The following is an 18,322-nucleotide window of genomic DNA, read 5'->3' as shown; positions in this document are numbered from 1 at the left end:
CATTTCATTTTCCACCGTGAATACCGTGGAGAAGAAGGTGTTTAATATGTTAGCTTTTTCCTCGTCATCTACAACCATTCTTTCCTCACTATTTTTTAAGGGGCCTACATTTTCAGTTTTTATTCTTTTACTATTGATATAGTTGAAGAACAGTTTGGGATTAGTTTTACTCTCCTTAGCAATGTGCTTCTCTGTTTCCTTTTTGGCAGCTTTAATTAGTTTTTTAGATAAAGTATTTTTCTCCCTATAGTTTTTTAGAGCTTCAATGGTGCCATCCTGCTTTAGTAGTGCAAATGCTTTCTTTTTACTGTTAATTGCCTGTCTTACTTCTTTGTTTAGCCACATTGGGTTTTTCCTATTTCTAGTCCTTTTATTCCCACAAGGTATAAACCGCTTACACTGCCTATTTAGGATGTTCTTAAACATTTCCCATTTATTATCTGTATTCTCATTTCTGAGGATATTGTCCCAGTCTACCAGATTAAGGGCATCTCTAAGCTGGTCAAACTTTGCCTTCCTAAAGTTCAATGTTTTTGTGACTCCCTGACAAGTCCCCCTAGTGAAAGACAGGTGAAACTGCACAATATTGTGGTCGCTATTTCCTAAATGCCCAACCACCTGCAGATTTGTTATTCTGTCAGGTCTATTAGATAGTATTAGGTCTAAAAGTGCTGCTCCTCTGGTTGGATTCTGCACCAATTGTGAAAGATAATTTTTCTTGGTTATTAGCAGAAACCTGTTGCCTTTATGGGTTTCACAGGTTTCTGTTTCCCAGTTAATATCCGGGTAGTTAAAGTCCCCCATAACCAGGACCTCATTATGGGTTGCAGCTTCATCTATCTGCTTTAGAAGTAGACTTTCCATGATTTCTGTTATATTTGGGGGTTTGTAACAGACCCCAATGAGAATTTTGTTACCATTTTTCCCTCCATGAATTTCGACCCATATGGACTCGACATCCTCATTCCCTTCGCTAATATCCTCCCTTAAAGTGGACTTTAGACAAGACTTTACATAGAGACAAACCCCTCCTCCTCTCCGATTTTTACGATCCTTTCTAAACAGACTGTAACCCTGTAAGTTAACTGCCCAGTCATAGCTTTCATCTAACCATGTCTCGGTTATTCCCACTATGTCAAAGTTACCTGTAGATATTTCTGCTTCTAGTTCTTCCATCTTGTTTGTCAGGCTTCTGGCGTTTGCGAGCATACAGTTTAGAGGATTTTGTTTTGTTCCAATCTCCTCACTGTGGATTGTTTTAGAAATGTTCTTACCTCCCTTCTGAGTATGTTTTCCTGGGTCGTCTTTGTTCGAGTCTAATGTTTTTCTTCCCGTCCCCTCTTCTTCTAGTTTAACGCCCTCCTGATGAGTGTAGCGAGTCTTCTGGCGAATGTGTGTTTCCCAGGTTTGTTGAGGTGTAGTCCGTCTCTGGCGAGGAGTCCATCATACCAGTAATTCACACCGTGGTCCAGGAATCCAAATCCTTGTTGTCTGCACCATCGTCTTAGCCAGTTGTTTGCATCAAGGATCCTGTTCCATCTCCTGGTGCCATGCCCGTCTACTGGAAGGATAGAAGAAAAAACTACCTGTGCATCCAGTTCCTTTACTTTCTTCCCCAACTCTTCAAAGTCCTTGCAGATTGTCGGTAGGTCCTTCCTTGCCGTGTCATTGGTGCCAACATGTATCAGAAGAAATGGGTGGACGTCCTTGGAGCTGAAGAGCTTTGGTATCCTATCGGTCACATCCTTGATCATCGCACCTGGAAGGCAGCATACTTCTCTTGCAGTTATGTCCGGTCTGCAGATGGCTGCTTCGGTGCCTCTCAGTAGTGAGTCTCCCACCACCACCACTCTTTGTTGCTTCTTGGCTGTACTTTTTGCTGTCACTTGTTGCTGTGTGCCCTTTTCTTTTTTGCTTGCTGGTATTGCTTCATTCTTAGGTGTGCCATCTTCATCCTCTACAAAGATTTGATATCGGTTCTTCAGTTGTGTGGTTGGTGATTTCTCCATGGTCTTCTTGCTTCTTTTGGTCACATGCTTACACTCATCTGCTTTTGGAGGTTCTGACACTTTTTGCACCTTCTGTGACCAGTAGAGATGCTTCTGTTCTGTCTAGAAAGTCTTCATTCTCTTTGATGAGTTTCAAAGTTGCTATTCTTTCTTCCAGACCCCGCACCTTTTCTTCTAAAAGGGCCACTAGTCTACACTTCTGACAGGTGAAATTGGATTCTTCTTCTGGTCGATCTGTGAACATGTAGCACATGCTGCAGCTCACCATGTAGGTTGTCACATCTGCCATGTTGCTCCTAGATCCTGCTGACTTGCTGTGTGTTTTCCTTCTTGTGTAATCTACTCAGCCAAGCTCTCTTGCAATAATGTCCTACAGGCAAAAATTCGCGCGCCGTAAGGCGCGCGGTTTGGTGATGCTTTCGAAGCAGCTGGTCCCGGCTGTACCCAATGATCTTCTAGCTTAGGGAGACTTCGCCTCTCCCAGAAGGCACCTGGAATATGCAAATTAGCCTCCTGAAGCTTGAATCCCTGGTTTGGTGATGCTTTCGAAGCAGCTGGTCCCGGCTGTACCCAACGATCTTCTAGCTTAGGGAGACTTCGCTTCTCCCAGAAGGCACCTGGAATATGCAAATTAGCCTCCTGAAGCTGGTCTAAAAGCCAATTCCACCAGATCTACTTCTGTTTCCTGGGCTGAAAGGGCTGGCGCATCTACTGAGCAGATTTGCAGGGCCCCGACATGGTCTTGTCTTCACACCTTTACCAAACATTATAGACTGGACTTCTGGTCCAATTGGGATCTAGTCTTTGGCCGGAAAGTGCTCCAAGCCGTGGTCCCCCCCCCTTTCCCCCCCCTTTCCCCCCCCCCACAGTGCAGAATTGGTTGGCATTCCTCCTAGGCTGTCGTGGAAGGCAACTAGGGAAAATAATTAGGCCTGCCGGTAATTCGGTTTCTATGAGCCTTCCACGACTGCACTAATTCCCTCCCGACATACTTGGATAAATTTCTGAGAACCTAAAGGTAACCGGTGCTATGGTATCAGTTGTAAGTCACTGGTTAATGGGAGGTGGGAGGGTTTTTTTTACCTCTTGTGCTTCCTGTCCTCCATTAGGGTATGGAGAGAACCTACTGGGCTGTCGTGGAAGGCTCCTAGAAACCGAATTACCGGAACGTCTAATTCTATTTTTCTTTCTGAAAACCAAATCTAACATTTCTCTGATTTTAGTTGTTAGAAAATTAATAAGCATATACCTTGGAAAGAAGAAAAATGACTTTATCGGCTTAATTTGACGCCCACTGAGCAGAAGGATTGTTATTTCTTGTTCTTGAGTAGGTTAATAGAAAACTAGTATCATAAGATGTTACTTCAAGTTCTTACCCACTGGTTTAATAACGCCCTCTGAAGAGAAACTTGTGCTCGCAACCATTCATGTTTCATAACTGTTAACAGAAGTCAAGTCGAGCAGATGTTTACTGCTTTTGTTATGCCAAGATCAGGTTTATTGCTGCATTTCTATTAACACTTTCCAAATCTTATACAGGTCCTTCTCAAAAAATTAGCATATAGTGTTAAATTTCATTATTTCCCATAATGTAATGATTACAATTAAACTTTCATATATTATAGATTCATTATCCACCAACTGAAATTTGTCAGGTCTTTTATTGTTTTAATACTGATGATTTTGGCATACAACTCCTGATAACCCAAAAAACCTGTCTCAATAAATTAGCATATTTCACCCATCCAATCAAATAAAAGTGTTTTTTAATAACAAACAAAAAAACCAACAAATAATGTTCAGTTATGCACTCAATACTTGGTCGGGAATCCTTTGGCAGAAATTACTGCTTCAATGCGGCGTGGCATGGAGGCAATCAGCCTGTGACACTGCTGAGATGTTATGGAGGCCCAGGATGCTTCAATAGCGGCCTTAAGCTCATCCAGAGTGTTGGGTCTTGCGTCTCTCAACTTTCTCTTCACAATATCCCACAGATTCTCTATGGGGTTCAGGTCAGGAGAGTTGGCAGGCCAATTGAGCACAGTAATACCATGGTCAGTAAACCATTTACCAGTGGTTTTGGCACTGTGAGCAGGTGCCAGGTCGTGCTGAAAAATGAAATCTTCATCTCCATAAAGCATTTCAGCCGATGGAAGCATGAAGTGCTCCAAAATCTCCTGATAGCTAGCTGCATTGACCCTGCCCTTGATGAAACACAGTGGACCAACACCAGCAGCTGACATGGCACCCCACACCATCACTGACTGTGGGTACTTGACACTGGACTTCAGGCATTTTGACATTTCCTTCTCCCCAGTCTTCCTCCAGACTCTGGCACCTTGATTTCCGAATGACATGCAAAATTTGCTTTCATCAGAAAAAAGTACTTGGGACCACTTAGCAACAGTCCAGTGCTGCTTCTCTGTAGCTCAAAAGTGGCTTTACCTGGGGAATGCGGCACCTGTAGCCCATTTCCTGCACACGCCTGTGCACGGTGGCTCTGGATGTTTCCACACCAGACTCAGTCCACTGCTTCCTCAGGTTCCCCAAGGTCTGGAATCGGTCCTTCTCCACAATCTTCCTCAGGGTCCGGTCTCCTCTTCTCGTTGTACAGCGTTTTCTGCCACATTGTTTCCTTCCAACAGACTTACCATTGAGGTGCCTTGATACAGCACTCTGGGAACAGCCTATTTGTTGAGAAATTTCTTTCTGGGTCTTACCCTCTTGCTTGAGGGTGTCAATGATGGCCTTCTTGACATCTGTCAGGTCGCTAGTCTTACCCATGATGGGGGTTTTGAGTAATGAACCAGGCAGGGAGTTTATAAAAGCCTCAGGTATCTTTTGCATGTGTTTAGAGTTAATTAGTTGATTCAGAAGATTAGGGTAATAGGTCGTTTAGAGAACCTTTTCTTGATATGCTAATTTATTGAGACAGGTTTTTTGGGTTATCAGGAGTTGTATGCCAAAATCATCAGTATTAAAACAATAAAAGACCTGACAAATTTCAGTTGGTGGATAATGAATCTATAATATATGAAAGTTTAATTGTAATCATTACATTATGGGAAATAATGAAATTTTACACTATATGCTAATTTTTTGAGAAGGACCTGTAATTCTGACCACTGTCACTTTGTGGTTATAGCTCTAAAGCGCTTCAACAGAACCCTATAATTTTGAGATTTTTCTTCCTCGACATATTGCAATTCATAATGGTGATGACATTTCTGTGCGATGTGTTTTTGTGGGGGGAAAAAAGGAAATTTGGCAAAAATTTGGAAAATGTTCAAACTTTGTATTTTTATGCCCTTAACACCTTTCCAACCTTAGACTTATCCATACGTCCAGGTCGCCTGGTACTTAACGACCTTGGACGTATGGATAAGGCCAGGCGATTTTGTGCGCACAGATGCTTTGCACGCTCATTGTCTCCGCCGGGTGTCAGTTGATTGACAGCTGGCTCCTGACACTTAACTTCCTAAACGTTGAAATCTAACTCGATCGCAGTATTTCAGGAGCAGGCAGAGAAAGGAACTTTGGACTGGAGACACTGCAACGTCATTGCGAGGTTCCGATTATTGCCATGGTGACCCAATGTAGTCATGACTACATCCAGAGCTAGCAAACCTGCTTGATCATTCTCTGAGCATTATTAATGAAGCAAGTTTGCCTGTCAGTGCAGTGCTGACAGCTTGCATAGCGTAGGGATGCTCCTGCATCCATATACTAAACAAGCGATCAGCCTGCAAAAAATTAGTCACATAGTGGGACAAAGTAAAAGTTAAAAAAATATATTTTAAATTATACCCATAAATATATTTTTCTGAAAAATATATAAGCAAAAGTACACATACTTGGTATTGCAGTATCCAGACTGACCTGACCTATAAAACTGTCCCACTACTTAACCCATTTAGTGAAAACCGTAAAAAAGTACCACTGAAAATATCATGTTCTGAAAAAAAAAAAGCAATCGTACAGCTCAATCAGTGGAAAAATAAGTTCTAGCTCTCAGAATAAAGCGATGCAAAAATACTTTATTTCTATAAAGGTTTTTAATGTGTAAAAGCACCAAAGCATAAACTATATGTGGTATCGCTGTAATCGAACTGACCTGAAAAGTAAAACTACCTTATCAATTTTACCACATGCTGAACAACATTAAAAGAAAAAAAAAACTGAATCGCTGTTTTTTTGTTCAATCTGCCTCCCAAAAATTGGAATAGAAAGTGAGCAGTCACGTGCCCGAAAATGGTACCAATACAAAATGTTAACTTGTACCGCAAAAAACAAGCCCTCACATGACTGTCAGGCGAAATATGGAAAAATGCTAGCTCAAAAAATATGGTGATTCAAAAACTAGTTTTTGCAAAAAATCATCTTTTAGTGTGACAGCAGCCAAACATCTGGTATCGGTGTAATCGCACCGACCCTAAGAATAGTCATCTAATCGCTTATACCACATGATGAACGGCATTAAAAATCAATTCACCTGCTGTTGATCTGTTCATTCTGCTTCCCAAAGATTGCAGCAAGGCTCGGCGCACATTTATCCTGAAATATGTGATCCAGTCGGAATCCCCTTAATGAGGCATATGGAGGCACTGTGGATGCAGTCTGGCCTATGATCCAGTGGTGTCTTTCTTTTTAGGCATGTAAAAAACAAACAAAATGCAGTCGGCCACAGTTTTGTGCTCTTCTGAAAAGGACACTGTGAACAGAGGCCAAACAGAATCCAGAGTAAAGGTACCTTCACACTGAACGATATCGCTAGCGATCCGTGACGTTGCGGCGTCCTGGCTAGCGATATCGTTCAGTTTGACAGGCAGCAGCGATCTGGATCCTGCTGTGCCATGGTTGGTCGGCGCAGAAAGTCCAGAACTTTATTTCGTCGCTGGACCTCCCGCAGACATCGCTGAATTGGCGTGTGTGACGCCGATTCAGCGATGTCTTCACTGGTAACCAGGGTAAACATCAGGTTACTAAGCGCAGGGCCGCGCTTAGTAACCCGATGTTTACCCTGGTTGCCAGTGTAAATGTGAAAAAAACCAAACACTACATACTTACATTCCGGCGTCTGTCCTCTCCGGCGCTCTGCTTCTCTGCACTGTGTAAGCGCAGCGGCTGGAAAGCACAGCGGTGACGTCACCGCTGTGCTCTGCTTTCCGGCTGGCGCTTAGTGCAGAGAAGCACAGCGCCGAAGAGGACAGACGCTGGAATGTAAGTATGTAGTGTTTGGTTTTTTTCACATTTACACTGGTAACCAGGGTAAACATCGGGTTACTAAGCGCGGCCCTGCGCTTAGTAACCCGATGTTTACCCTGGTTACCAGGGGACTTCGGCATCGTTGGTCGCTGGAGAGCGGTCTGTGTGACAGCTCTCCAGCGACCACACAGCGACGCTGCAGCGATCGGGATCGTTGTCTAGATCGCTGCAGCGTCGCTTAATGTGACGGTACCTTTACTCTGCTGCCTCATTATAGTGAATAGATCCCTCCGGAGTTTCATCTGAATCATGTCCCTCAGATTTAGATGGAAACCCCAAAGTTAGTGATCAGTGTAGAGCAAATTCTGCGTTCCCAAATCCAAATGCCCCATTGTGCCTAAACCACATATGGCGTCCACATGTTTGGCATTTCTGTAGCGATGAGAGCCCGTCTAATTTACGGGTGCGTGTCTTCAGAAGCATGAGCTGGGCCACTACACGTACTGGCCACTACAACTGCAGTTTGCAATTTTCACTCGGCAACATCCACTGCTGCTTGTTTTTGGATAACACCCATGGAGTCCAAATAATCTCTACAACCATAGATAAATTCCCAAAGGGGTGTGATTTCCAAAATGGGGTCACTTGAGGGAGTGATGCTGCTCTTCTAGCACTTGGGGGCACTGTATATGGCGTCCACAAACTATTCTAGGACAATAGCGCTCTGTCTCTCCTGAGTCTTGCTGTGTGGCAGTGCAGTACTCTACAGCCACAAATGGGTTATTGCCACATTCAGTGGGTAAAATTGGTACCATAATTTATCCCACTTTTTGCGTGAAAATGTAATCTGGGGCTAAAACATTTTAGAAGTAAAAATGTATTTTTTTTTCTTCACTGCACAATAAATATATAAAATTCTGACACGTCATGTCAATATGATCACTGCACCCCTAGATTAATTTTTTGTGTAGTTTATAAAATGGTGACGCTTATGAGGTGTGCTCATGACACCCGCAAACTATTCCAGCAAAATCTGAATTCCAATTTGGTGCTTCTTCCCTTCTGAGCTTTGCGCTGTGCCTCAATAGTATTCCCCCACATATGGGGTATCTGTGTACTCAGGAGAAATTGCACAAGAAATTGTATGGTGCAATTTCTCCTGTTAACCTTGTGAAAATAAAAAAATTTAAGCTAAAATAATTTTTGTTTGGAATTTTTTTTTTTTTTCTTTCACGGCTCAACATTCTAAACTTCTGTGAAACACCTGGGAGTTCAAGGTGCTCAGTTTCCAAAATGGGGTCACTTGTGGGGGATTTCCACTGTTTAGGCACATCAGAGGCTCTCAAAATGGGACATGACATCCGCTAATTATTCCAGGAAATTTTACATTCAAAAAGTCAAATGACAGTTCCTCACTTCCGAGCCCTGCCATGTGCCCAAACGACAGTTTTCTCCCACACATGGGGTATCTGCATGCTCAAAATGAATTACACAGCAAGTTTTGGGGGACCATTTTTTCCTGTTACCCTTGCAAAAATAAAATTGGTCTTAAATTAAAATTTTTGTGAACTTAAATGTTCATTTTCCACATTACAAAAATTCCTGTGAAGCACCTGAAGGGTTAAAAAAAATAAAAAAAATTGTGCTGATAAAGTAGACATGTGGGAAGTGTTAGCCATTTTAATTTTTTTCATTTTTTTTTAGGAAGTTTTAAGTGTTAAAACTTGACAAGCGATTTTCTAATTTTTACAACAACTTACAAAACCACTTGTTAATTTTAGGGACCACGTCGCATTTGAAGTGACATGGAGGTCTATATGACAGAAAATACATAGAAGGGACACCATTCTAAAAACTGCATCCCTTGGTGCTCAAACCCAGAAGTGCTCAAAGAAGTTTAACCCTTCAGGTGCTTCACAAAAACGTAAGCAATGAGGAAGGAAAAAATTTTTTTTTCACTTTTCACAAAAATCTTACTTTAGACTCAAGTTTTTTTGCATTTTCACAAGGTTAGTCAACAGAAAGAAACCCTCAATTTATGCAATTTCTCCTGAGCATACAGATACCCCATATGTAGGGGAAAAACCACGGCTTGCGTGCTTGGAAGGGAAGGAGCGACATTTGACTTTTTGAATGCAAAATTTACTGGATTTATCAGCGGATGCCATTTTGTTTGGAAAGAATCTGATGTGTCTAAACAGTGAAAATCTCCCACAAGTGAACCCATTTTGGAAACTAGACTCCCCAAGTAACTTATCTAGATGTCTTGTTAGCACCTTGAGCTCCCTGGTGTTCCACAGAAGTTACTAACTTGGAGCCATGAAAATGAAAATCATTTTATTACCCAAAGATCTTTTAGCCCCAAATTTTTTTTATTTTCACAAGGTTAACAGGAAAAATTGGCACCCAAAAGTTGTTGTGCATTTTCTCAAAAGTACACCGATACCGAGTATGTGGAGGATAAACAGCAGGGCTTGGAAAGGAAGGAGCACCGTTTGACTTTTTTAACGCAAAATTTGCTTGAAATAGATAGATGCCATGTCACATTTGGAGAGCACCTGATGTGCCTAAACAGTGGAAACACTCCCCCCATCCCCCCCACAAGTGGCTCCATTTTGGAAACTAGATCCCTCAAAAAATGTATTTAATGTGTGGTGAGCATCTTGAACCCCTATGTGCTTTATTTTCCCACAAAAATTATCTTTTAGCCCCATTTATTTATTTTTTTTTCTCAAGGGTAACAGGAGAAATTGCACAACAGATTTTGGGGTCCATTTTCTCCTGACAATGTTGATAGGGCTTGGAATGGAAGGAGTGACCTTTTTAAAATGTAGACTTTGATGGAATGTTTGGAGTGTCCCTGATGTGCCTTAACAGTGGCACCCTCCCCCCTTCCCACTAGTGACCCTGTATTGGAATTGATGTAGTGTTTTCCTGGTATGTGAATTTTGTTTAATGTGGCATACAGGAGTAGTGTACATCACATCCGGTTGGTATATGCGAGTTGTGAAAGTCAGAAATTGATTTTTGTCCATGGATGAGTGGTACTGATAGTCTATCATACAGACTGGGTTTGTCAGGGCAGATGTCACACTGATAAATGATGTCCTTTCATATCCCTCTTCTGTAACACACTTTGCACTTTTTTTGCGACCTCACCATGGAAATATTGCCCTGGTACAACACTGGCACTTTCAGTTCTGGAAGTACTGGGGCACCCGCTCCTTCCTGACCGCCAAATATTAGGGCCTTGATCACTTCCTCCTGGAACTGAAGGAAGGTCTTAGTCTGGCCTGCACATTGTGATGGCACAAAAGCATTGTACATTGCCATCTGTACGATATGTAAGGTCAGCTTCTTGTAGCACACCTTGGCTTTTCTCATGGCACTGTAGAACTTGAGAACTTGATCAGAGAGAGAAACTCCCCACCCCCCACATTCTTGGTGCAATGTAAGTCATTTTCACCAATCAGAGCTAGCCCTAGTGATGCCGGTTTTGCCAGGCACCAGCCAATGATCCTGGGTTCTTACCGCACTGATTATAGGCTGGACATCAGTGTTTCAGGCAATCAGACTGCCTGAGACACTGAGAATTGCTGTGATTGGCTGTTCAGAACTAAACAGCCAATCAGTGATCGTAGTTGTGGGGGTGCTTTGCTACCTCCTGGGACGAAGGCACCATGTTCCCGGTGTACTTGTGTATGTGTATACAGTTTATTAATGTTAGTAACTTGTCCTCTAATGTAGTTTATTTTCAGAAATAAACATTTCTACAGCCCAAGCCTCCTTCAGATGTGGGTTTTTTTTTTTTGTTTTTTTTTTACATGCGAGAAAACCGTAATCAGTGATCTGCTTTTCAAAATATTTTTTTTCGCGTACTGACAATTTTGTACACCTTCTCCTGTGCACTCCACATTAAGACTGGTGCACAAAACATCAGTCTTAATGAATTGGGGCAAGTGTTTCATTGTGAGATGCACCTATTCATTAGTTTATATACCCAGTTTCTAAAAAAAATTAAGATTTAAATTTTGTTATGGGCTCATTACAAATAAAGTGCTTGTTCAATGGACTGTACCTTGCTATACATGTCCATAACTGACAAAATCCAAAGCTTTTAATTCCCTAATGAATAGCAATCTGATCTTTCTGTGAACTTGGGTTTGCAATGTATCCCAGCTGATTAGTCATCTTCCAACTGCTAACACCCCTACATTGTTACTGTTTCTTACATATTGTTTTATCGCTCCAAAATAGGAGTGCGGTTTCTAAAGTTGAGCTTTCACTGCTTCACGTTTTAAGTTCTCTGATAGTTTTGCGTTTTTTAATAGTCAAAATAGTTTGTAAAGATTTTTAGTAATGGATACACAGTAACGGATGTTACCGACAAATGGGCTCAAAATTATAGCCAGTATTTTTATCCTGTGGAAAAACTTATCAGAAAAGTAAACAGCTTGGTGAACAAATAACCAGTAAGTAAAGGGAAATCTCGCCATTTTGGCACGGGAGGAGTTCTTCCCTAAAGGGAGCTCGACCACCATGACTCAGAAGAGGAAGCCAAAGCCAAATGGCCTAATCCTTACCGGTCCAACTGTTCCAAGGGGACCAGATCTTTAAGAAACGATCATGGGAAAATGTCTCCAACTAGATAGTTCTTCTAATCGAAAAATATCTTTAACCTTCTCTATCCACTCTCCCAAGGTTGGTGGGGTTGTTTGTTTCCACTTCAGGGCAATCAAATGTTTTACTACTCCCAACAATAAAGATGGAAGGTCATGGTTTTTAGGTTTAAAATATGGCATAGGAAGGGACCGAAGAACTTCTGGGGCATTAAGTTCTGATTTCAACACTCCTAGGCTTTCATAGAATCATTAATTTGATGTCAGAAGTGTTGGAGTTTTTGACAGGACCAAAAGATGTGAGTTAATGTACCTCTATGACTATGTGCACACGTTGTGGATTAGACTTAGGAATTTCTGGTGCGGATTATGCCTTTCCTGGCAGAAAACGCACCTGTGGATTTGTCACATTTTTTTTGTGCGTTTTTGCTGCGGTTTATTGCGGATTTGCTGCATTTTTTTACCCCTACGGTTTTCTATAATGGAATGGGTACAAAAACGCTGCAGATTCACAAAAAAGTGACATGCTACTTCTTTTAAACCGCAGCGTTTCCGCAGCGGATTTTCCGCAAAGTTTGCACAGCATTTTTTTTTTCTCATTGATTTACATTGTACTGTAAGTCAATTGCGGATCTGCAGCGTTTCTGCACCGCAAAAAACGCTGCGGATCCGCAGAGAATCCACAACGTGTGCACATACCCTAAATGTCTTACATCTCCAGCAAGTGGAGATTCAGCTAGACCTAAATGAAAGCCTCTCTGTAGTGAAATACCACCTTGACAGGATTTTATACACAGATTCCTGGAGTAAAATACATCGAGAGAAGCAGTGTGAGTTGGAACAGATCTTCTATGTATCTTGCGGTGATAAGATTTTGAGTTCAACTTCCCAAAAGTGAAGAAATATTGGTTTAGTATTAATTTTAGAGCTTAGGTTAACATAGATCTTCGATATTAGTCTCGGAATAGGTGGTTTTATTTTTGCCAGGAAATCTAGCCAAAGCCTCTCGGATGGTGGAGGGGATAATGTTTTCATCTGTTTCATAAAGTGGGACGTGTATAAATAAATTGGTTTATTTGGAAGAGAGGACCAAAGTGCAAGAGAGGACCAAAGTGCATTACTTTAATTTTAATAGTATATGTGTAAAGCTTCAACTTGACACTCAGCAGTGCTGTTTGAGAATGTAAATTGCTATCATGTTCTTGAACAGATTTCAATCAATTTTTTTTTTTTTTGGGTTCCAGCAGTAATAAGCTTTTGTGGTTACTTTTAGAAGACCATCACAAAAATTACTCAAATTAAGCAATTTTAATTATCAGTGAAAAGATAATGAGCCCTGTTGGGTCTCAGAGAACCTTAAAGTAAATCTAGGTTATGTTCTCATCAGGGGGTGTGCTGCAAAGCTCAGATCCAAGTCATTTATCTTTTCAATAATTCTCCTGTCCTCTATGGCCTTTCACACATATTCAACACATATTCTCCCTTGTTAAATGACCGTATAGGCTTTGATAAAGCACCCGCTGATCGAGCCACATACATTGATTAATCTATAGCAGGTACTGCATGCATACTTGGCCTGAAGGAAGCTTTTCCTAGAATTCACTTCTTTTGATGACCACTTTCTAAATATAGTTCTATTTTTCTTGCTCCTAGATTGCAAATGTTCCTATAATTGTTTTTTTCTACTTTCTCCTTATTCAAGGTTGCTAATTTAATTGGTTAATATGTACCGTACTTTCTCTCTCCAGACACTCGCTTTATGTATCTACAGCTTTTGATGATCTTTATTTCGAAGTTGTACAAATTTTACCAGATTATTTAAGTGCGACAGTGATCATGTTCACTTGACACTGGAGCCTAGTGCTACTGGTGTAAACCTATTCTTGGTGTCCTTTTCACAGTTTTTGGGTATACTTTAGGTTTGCTTTTTGAACTGCCTCTGCATGGAGAAGCGCAAGTGACCGGGCTCGCCTAAAGTATGCCATGGTGTATACAGGTTTCTCTTCCGTTTTTGGTTGTCGTTGAAACTTGCAGTGGCTTACAGGTCAGGCAATACTCCCAAAATAAGCTTTGCTACCTACTGTACACATGTATATCTAACAGATTGAGATCTGAATCTGCATTACCTGTCCTTTTGGTAAGGGAAAGTCTTGATAAGCCTGCAGCACAGAGCGTTTTAAAAAACAAATGTATATGTAATAATTGTCCCTTTTTGTAATGTAAAGAGGCAATACTTCAAGACAAACTGTTGTAGACATGAGCTTTCAGCATAATTACCAGCACTTGTATGTCCCAAGTTAAAAACAGTTTATTCTCCCACTAAATACAACTATTTTCTTCATCGCAACATAAGATTACAGGGCACCCCTGTCATAAAGACACCAAAGGGGTAACACAGTGCAGTATAGACTACTACACGTTAACATAGCACTGTCTGCAGTGCACACATGACCAAGATTGTGCATGAAACAGCTGCAGGCTTATGCTGTAGAGTAGCAATTGAGTGAAGGAAGGTTATTTGTCTTTACAAGGTTGCCTTTGTTCCTCACATTCATCAGTCTCTAGCCTTTGCTTACAGCACAGTGATGCAGAGATCAGCTATTGTGAAGGTGACAAGGGGAGAGGTTGAGCTGGAAATGGACAACTCCTTTAAATGCTAAAATATTGGGGCTTTCAGCATAGCTTATTTCCATTGAAAACTTGTTTAACTAAAGTTATACTGAAAGATTTAGCAAAAAACTGTTGGGCATATACTCTTCTTCTTCCAAGAATGTATCAAAACAGACTTCAGACAGTTCTGTTCCCAAGTTTCATCCCAATCTTGTTGTTCTTTCACCTCCTTTCCCTCTGTGCCCCTTCGATCTCTACTAACTATAGCTTTGAAGTGAAAAGATAAACAACGTTGGGGGAGATATGCAACTCCGAGCACGGGATGAGATTTACATTTCAAAGTGCTATGTGGTCACATTTAGCATCTAAGCAAAATTGTAATATTTACCTTTTGAAAATCCCCTTTTATGCGGACCACCAGATCCAGAGGGTTTTCTTTCTTCATGCCTTTGTTCATATCTGTGTTGGTATTGGCCTTTGGGTAACCTAATCTCCACTTTTTTTTTTTCTTTTCTCATCCTAGTTTGCTTGCCTGAGGGATTTGGACTTGAAACGGTCAAGATATTGAAGGCCATACACAGCCTGAAGTCAGCACCAACAAGATCAATGCAACACTGGGCTTATGGGAGTTGTATAACTGCTGGATAATACTACATCACCATTTATAACTTCTACCTTTCTAAATCTTGTGTTCATCATCATGGCAATATATTTCTGGTTGGATGGATAAGCTGCTTAAAATCCATTTCTGATAAAAGGCATTGTCCAATCCGGTCACTGGATGCATGAGAGCAGGCTAAGCAATGGACTCTGACTAAAATGGAAGTGACCTGACATTTTTCTTGCCCATCCATAATTTCCAGCAAGGACAGGTTAAGGTTGGACTCTCACTTTTGCTGGAAGAGCAGTATGCAGGAAGCTGGTTACCAGGCCACAAATGCTTTCACAGGTAAGAAGATTGGTCAGGTTGCACTTATACCAATGTTATTCCATGGCAGTGCAGATCTGCATATTCATTTTACTTTTTCACAGCTTATTTGTCATGAGAAATGCATCGCAGCACGTTGCGAGTGGCCCATATATCGGACGAGACTCCCCAATGCAAGTCTATGGTGCGCCAAAAAGCCGACAGCACTCAGAGCGTCCACATTGCATCCGTATAGCGTCCTTATTATACGCACCTATGTACAAAGATCCAGTAAACTACATGAAGCCAAAACAGGAAGCTTGTCAATTGTGATAAGTGGTGCAAAACACCCCCCCGCCCCACATAAGTCCAAACCGCCCACTTTTGTCCCATTGAAAATAAAATAAAAAATGCACGCAGAATTTTTTTTTTTCCCTTTCAGTACACTATATGGTAAAACCAACAAATACAATATAGCATAACAATATGGTTGCAAAGCCCTTAACAGACAGGGTAGACATGGCATGACACTTTGGCACGAGATTATTTTTGTTTTTTTTCAAATGCACGAAAGGGTTCATCTTTACTGCCAATGTACAGCCTTCAAGTTGAATGTGCGTTTTTCTCTACTGAAATCACCATCCAGAATCCTTCTTATAACATTTGCCTTATTTGTTTTGGAAAGTATGTTGCTCAGCAATGCTCCCTTTCTGTGAAGGGCTGATTGGACTTTACTGTGCAATTTCTGAAGAGAACCCAGTATGTTTCTAATAAACGAAATTATATTTAGTTTAGCGTAACATTAAAAATACTTCCTTATTTCCCTTGTAATCTATGTAGTAAAGATGACTGCCAAAGAAAATATCAAGTTTTATAATGATGAGAAAAACAGAATCAAGAGCATTATATTCTGACTACAGAGCAGGAGAACTTATACCAAACAGATGACGACAATTGGAACTGGGATATTAGTCATTTTCCTAATTGGGCACAGTTGGCTGCTATGAGTTGTTACAAGAAGCCATGAAAAAATATATTGTGTATGAAGTGGGCAATTCCTTGTCTGCAGGGATAGACTGAATCAAATATGCGGTCTGAAAGCACATGGCTCCTAGATTTATCAATATATTGCAGAAAGATTGAATATGCTGCACCTACCCATGTAAAAACTTCAGCAAATTTTATTCCAAGTTGGTAAAATGAGTGTAAAACTGTGCTGCTGTTTTACCAACTTGGGATGGTTTGCTGAAGTTTTTACATGGATGAGTGCCACATATTCACTCTTCAGTGCTTTAGGCTATGTGCACACGGTGCGCTTTTTGCTCAGAAATGGGCCAAAAAACTATGTGGAAACATTAAGCAAACTAATTCATTGACAATCCTGAAGTGTTGTGCACATGATCAGTAAATTTTAGTGATGAGCGAGTGTACTTATTGCTCAGGTTTTCCCAAGCACCCTCGGGTGATCTGAGTATTTGTAACAGACAGGAGGTAATCGCTCATGCAGTGTATTGCCGGCTCTCTTTGAGAGCAGTTACATCAGTGACTGCTCGCAAAGTCATGAGGATCATCATGGGACATTATTATTATTATTTATTATTATTATTATTATTATTATTATTATTATTATTATTATTATTATTATTATTATTATTATTTATATAGCACCATTAATTCCATGAGAAGGGTTTACATCAAAATACAAATCACTTACAGTAAACAAAACGAACAATGACAAACTGATACAGAGGGAAGACGAACCTGCCCTTGCGGGCTTACATTCTACAGGACGTTATGGATTACCTTTTCTGCGGACAGGTGAGGAATATTGTGGTTTTTGTTTTTTTTTGTTGCAGGAGATGTTGTCAGTGGATTAGGCATTCAGTGAGTATGGTTTAATGTACGGTAGTTTTTAACCCCTTCATGACCTTGGGATTTTCCGTTTTTCCGTGTTCGTTTTTCGCTCCCCTCCTTCCCAGAGCCATAACTTTTTTTTATTTTTCTGTCAATTTGGCCATGTGAGGGCTTATTTTTTGCGGGATGAGTTGTACTTTTCAACGACATCATTGGTTTTACCATATCGTGTACTAGAAAACGGGAAAAAAATTCCAAGTGCGGTGAAATTGCAAAAAAAGTGCAATCCTACACTTGTTTTTTGCTTGGCTTTTTTGCTAGGTTCACTAAATGCTAAAACAGACCTGCCATTATGATTCTCCGGGTCATTACGAGTTCATGACACCTAGCATGACTAGGTTATTTTTTTTATCTAAGTGGTGAAGAAAAAATTCCAAATTTTGCTAAAAAAAAAAAAAAAAAAATTGTGACATTTTCCGATACTCGTAGCGTCTCCATTTGTCGTGATCTGGGGTCGGGTGAGGGCTTATTTTTTGTGTGCCAAGCTGGCATTTTTAATGATGCGTTCTGTTATGGCTGGCAATCAGGCAACACAGCGTGCAGTAATCAGCGCACATACAGAGATCTGGCAATAACCCAAAACAATAGGACGAGCTCTGAGACGTGGAATCTCTGTAGACTGCAGTACCTGATCTATCCTCACACAACTGGAAGCAGCAGTGGATTGCGCCTATCAACTACCTATGCAACTCGACACTGCCTGAGGAGCTGACTAGCCTGAAGATAGAAATACAAGCCTGACTTACCTCAGAGAAATACCCCAAAGGAATAGGCAGCCCCCCACATATAATGACTGTTAGCAAGATGAAAAGACAAACGTAGGAATGAAATAGATTCAGCAAAGTGAGGCCCGATATTCTAGACAGAGCGAGGATAGCAAAGAGAACTATGCAGTCTACAAAAAACCCTAAAACGAAAACCACGCAAAGGGGCAAAAAGACCCACCGTGCCGAACTAACAGCACGGCGGTGCACCCCTTTGCTTCTCAGAGCTTCCAGCAAAAGATAATAACAAGCTGGACAGAAAAAACAGAAAACAAACTAGAAGCACTTATCTAG

General features: G+C 41.0%; 1 protein-coding gene across 2 annotated transcripts in view; it reads left to right on the top strand.

Moving 5' to 3' along the window:
* LDLRAD4 (low density lipoprotein receptor class A domain containing 4) overlaps positions 1–18,322 on the top strand; it is a 443,648-nt gene that overhangs the window by 152,576 nt on the left and 272,750 nt on the right. For both annotated transcript variants that reach the window (XR_011314078.1, XM_069731005.1), the window contains exon 2: positions 14,967–15,392. Coding sequence is in view for 1 of the 2 variants with exons in the window: in XM_069731005.1 (XP_069587106.1) it covers positions 15,353–15,392 (40 nt within the window). In the remaining variant the exon portion in view is untranslated. The remainder of the gene's footprint in view (positions 1–14,966; positions 15,393–18,322) is intronic.

Source organism: Ranitomeya imitator, chromosome 6, assembly GCF_032444005.1.
Source record: "Ranitomeya imitator isolate aRanImi1 chromosome 6, aRanImi1.pri, whole genome shotgun sequence".
Classification (NCBI taxonomy): Eukaryota; Metazoa; Chordata; class Amphibia; order Anura; family Dendrobatidae; genus Ranitomeya; species Ranitomeya imitator.
The sequence above is the reverse complement of the archived record's forward strand: the minus strand, read 5'-3'. Positions and strand labels throughout refer to the sequence as shown.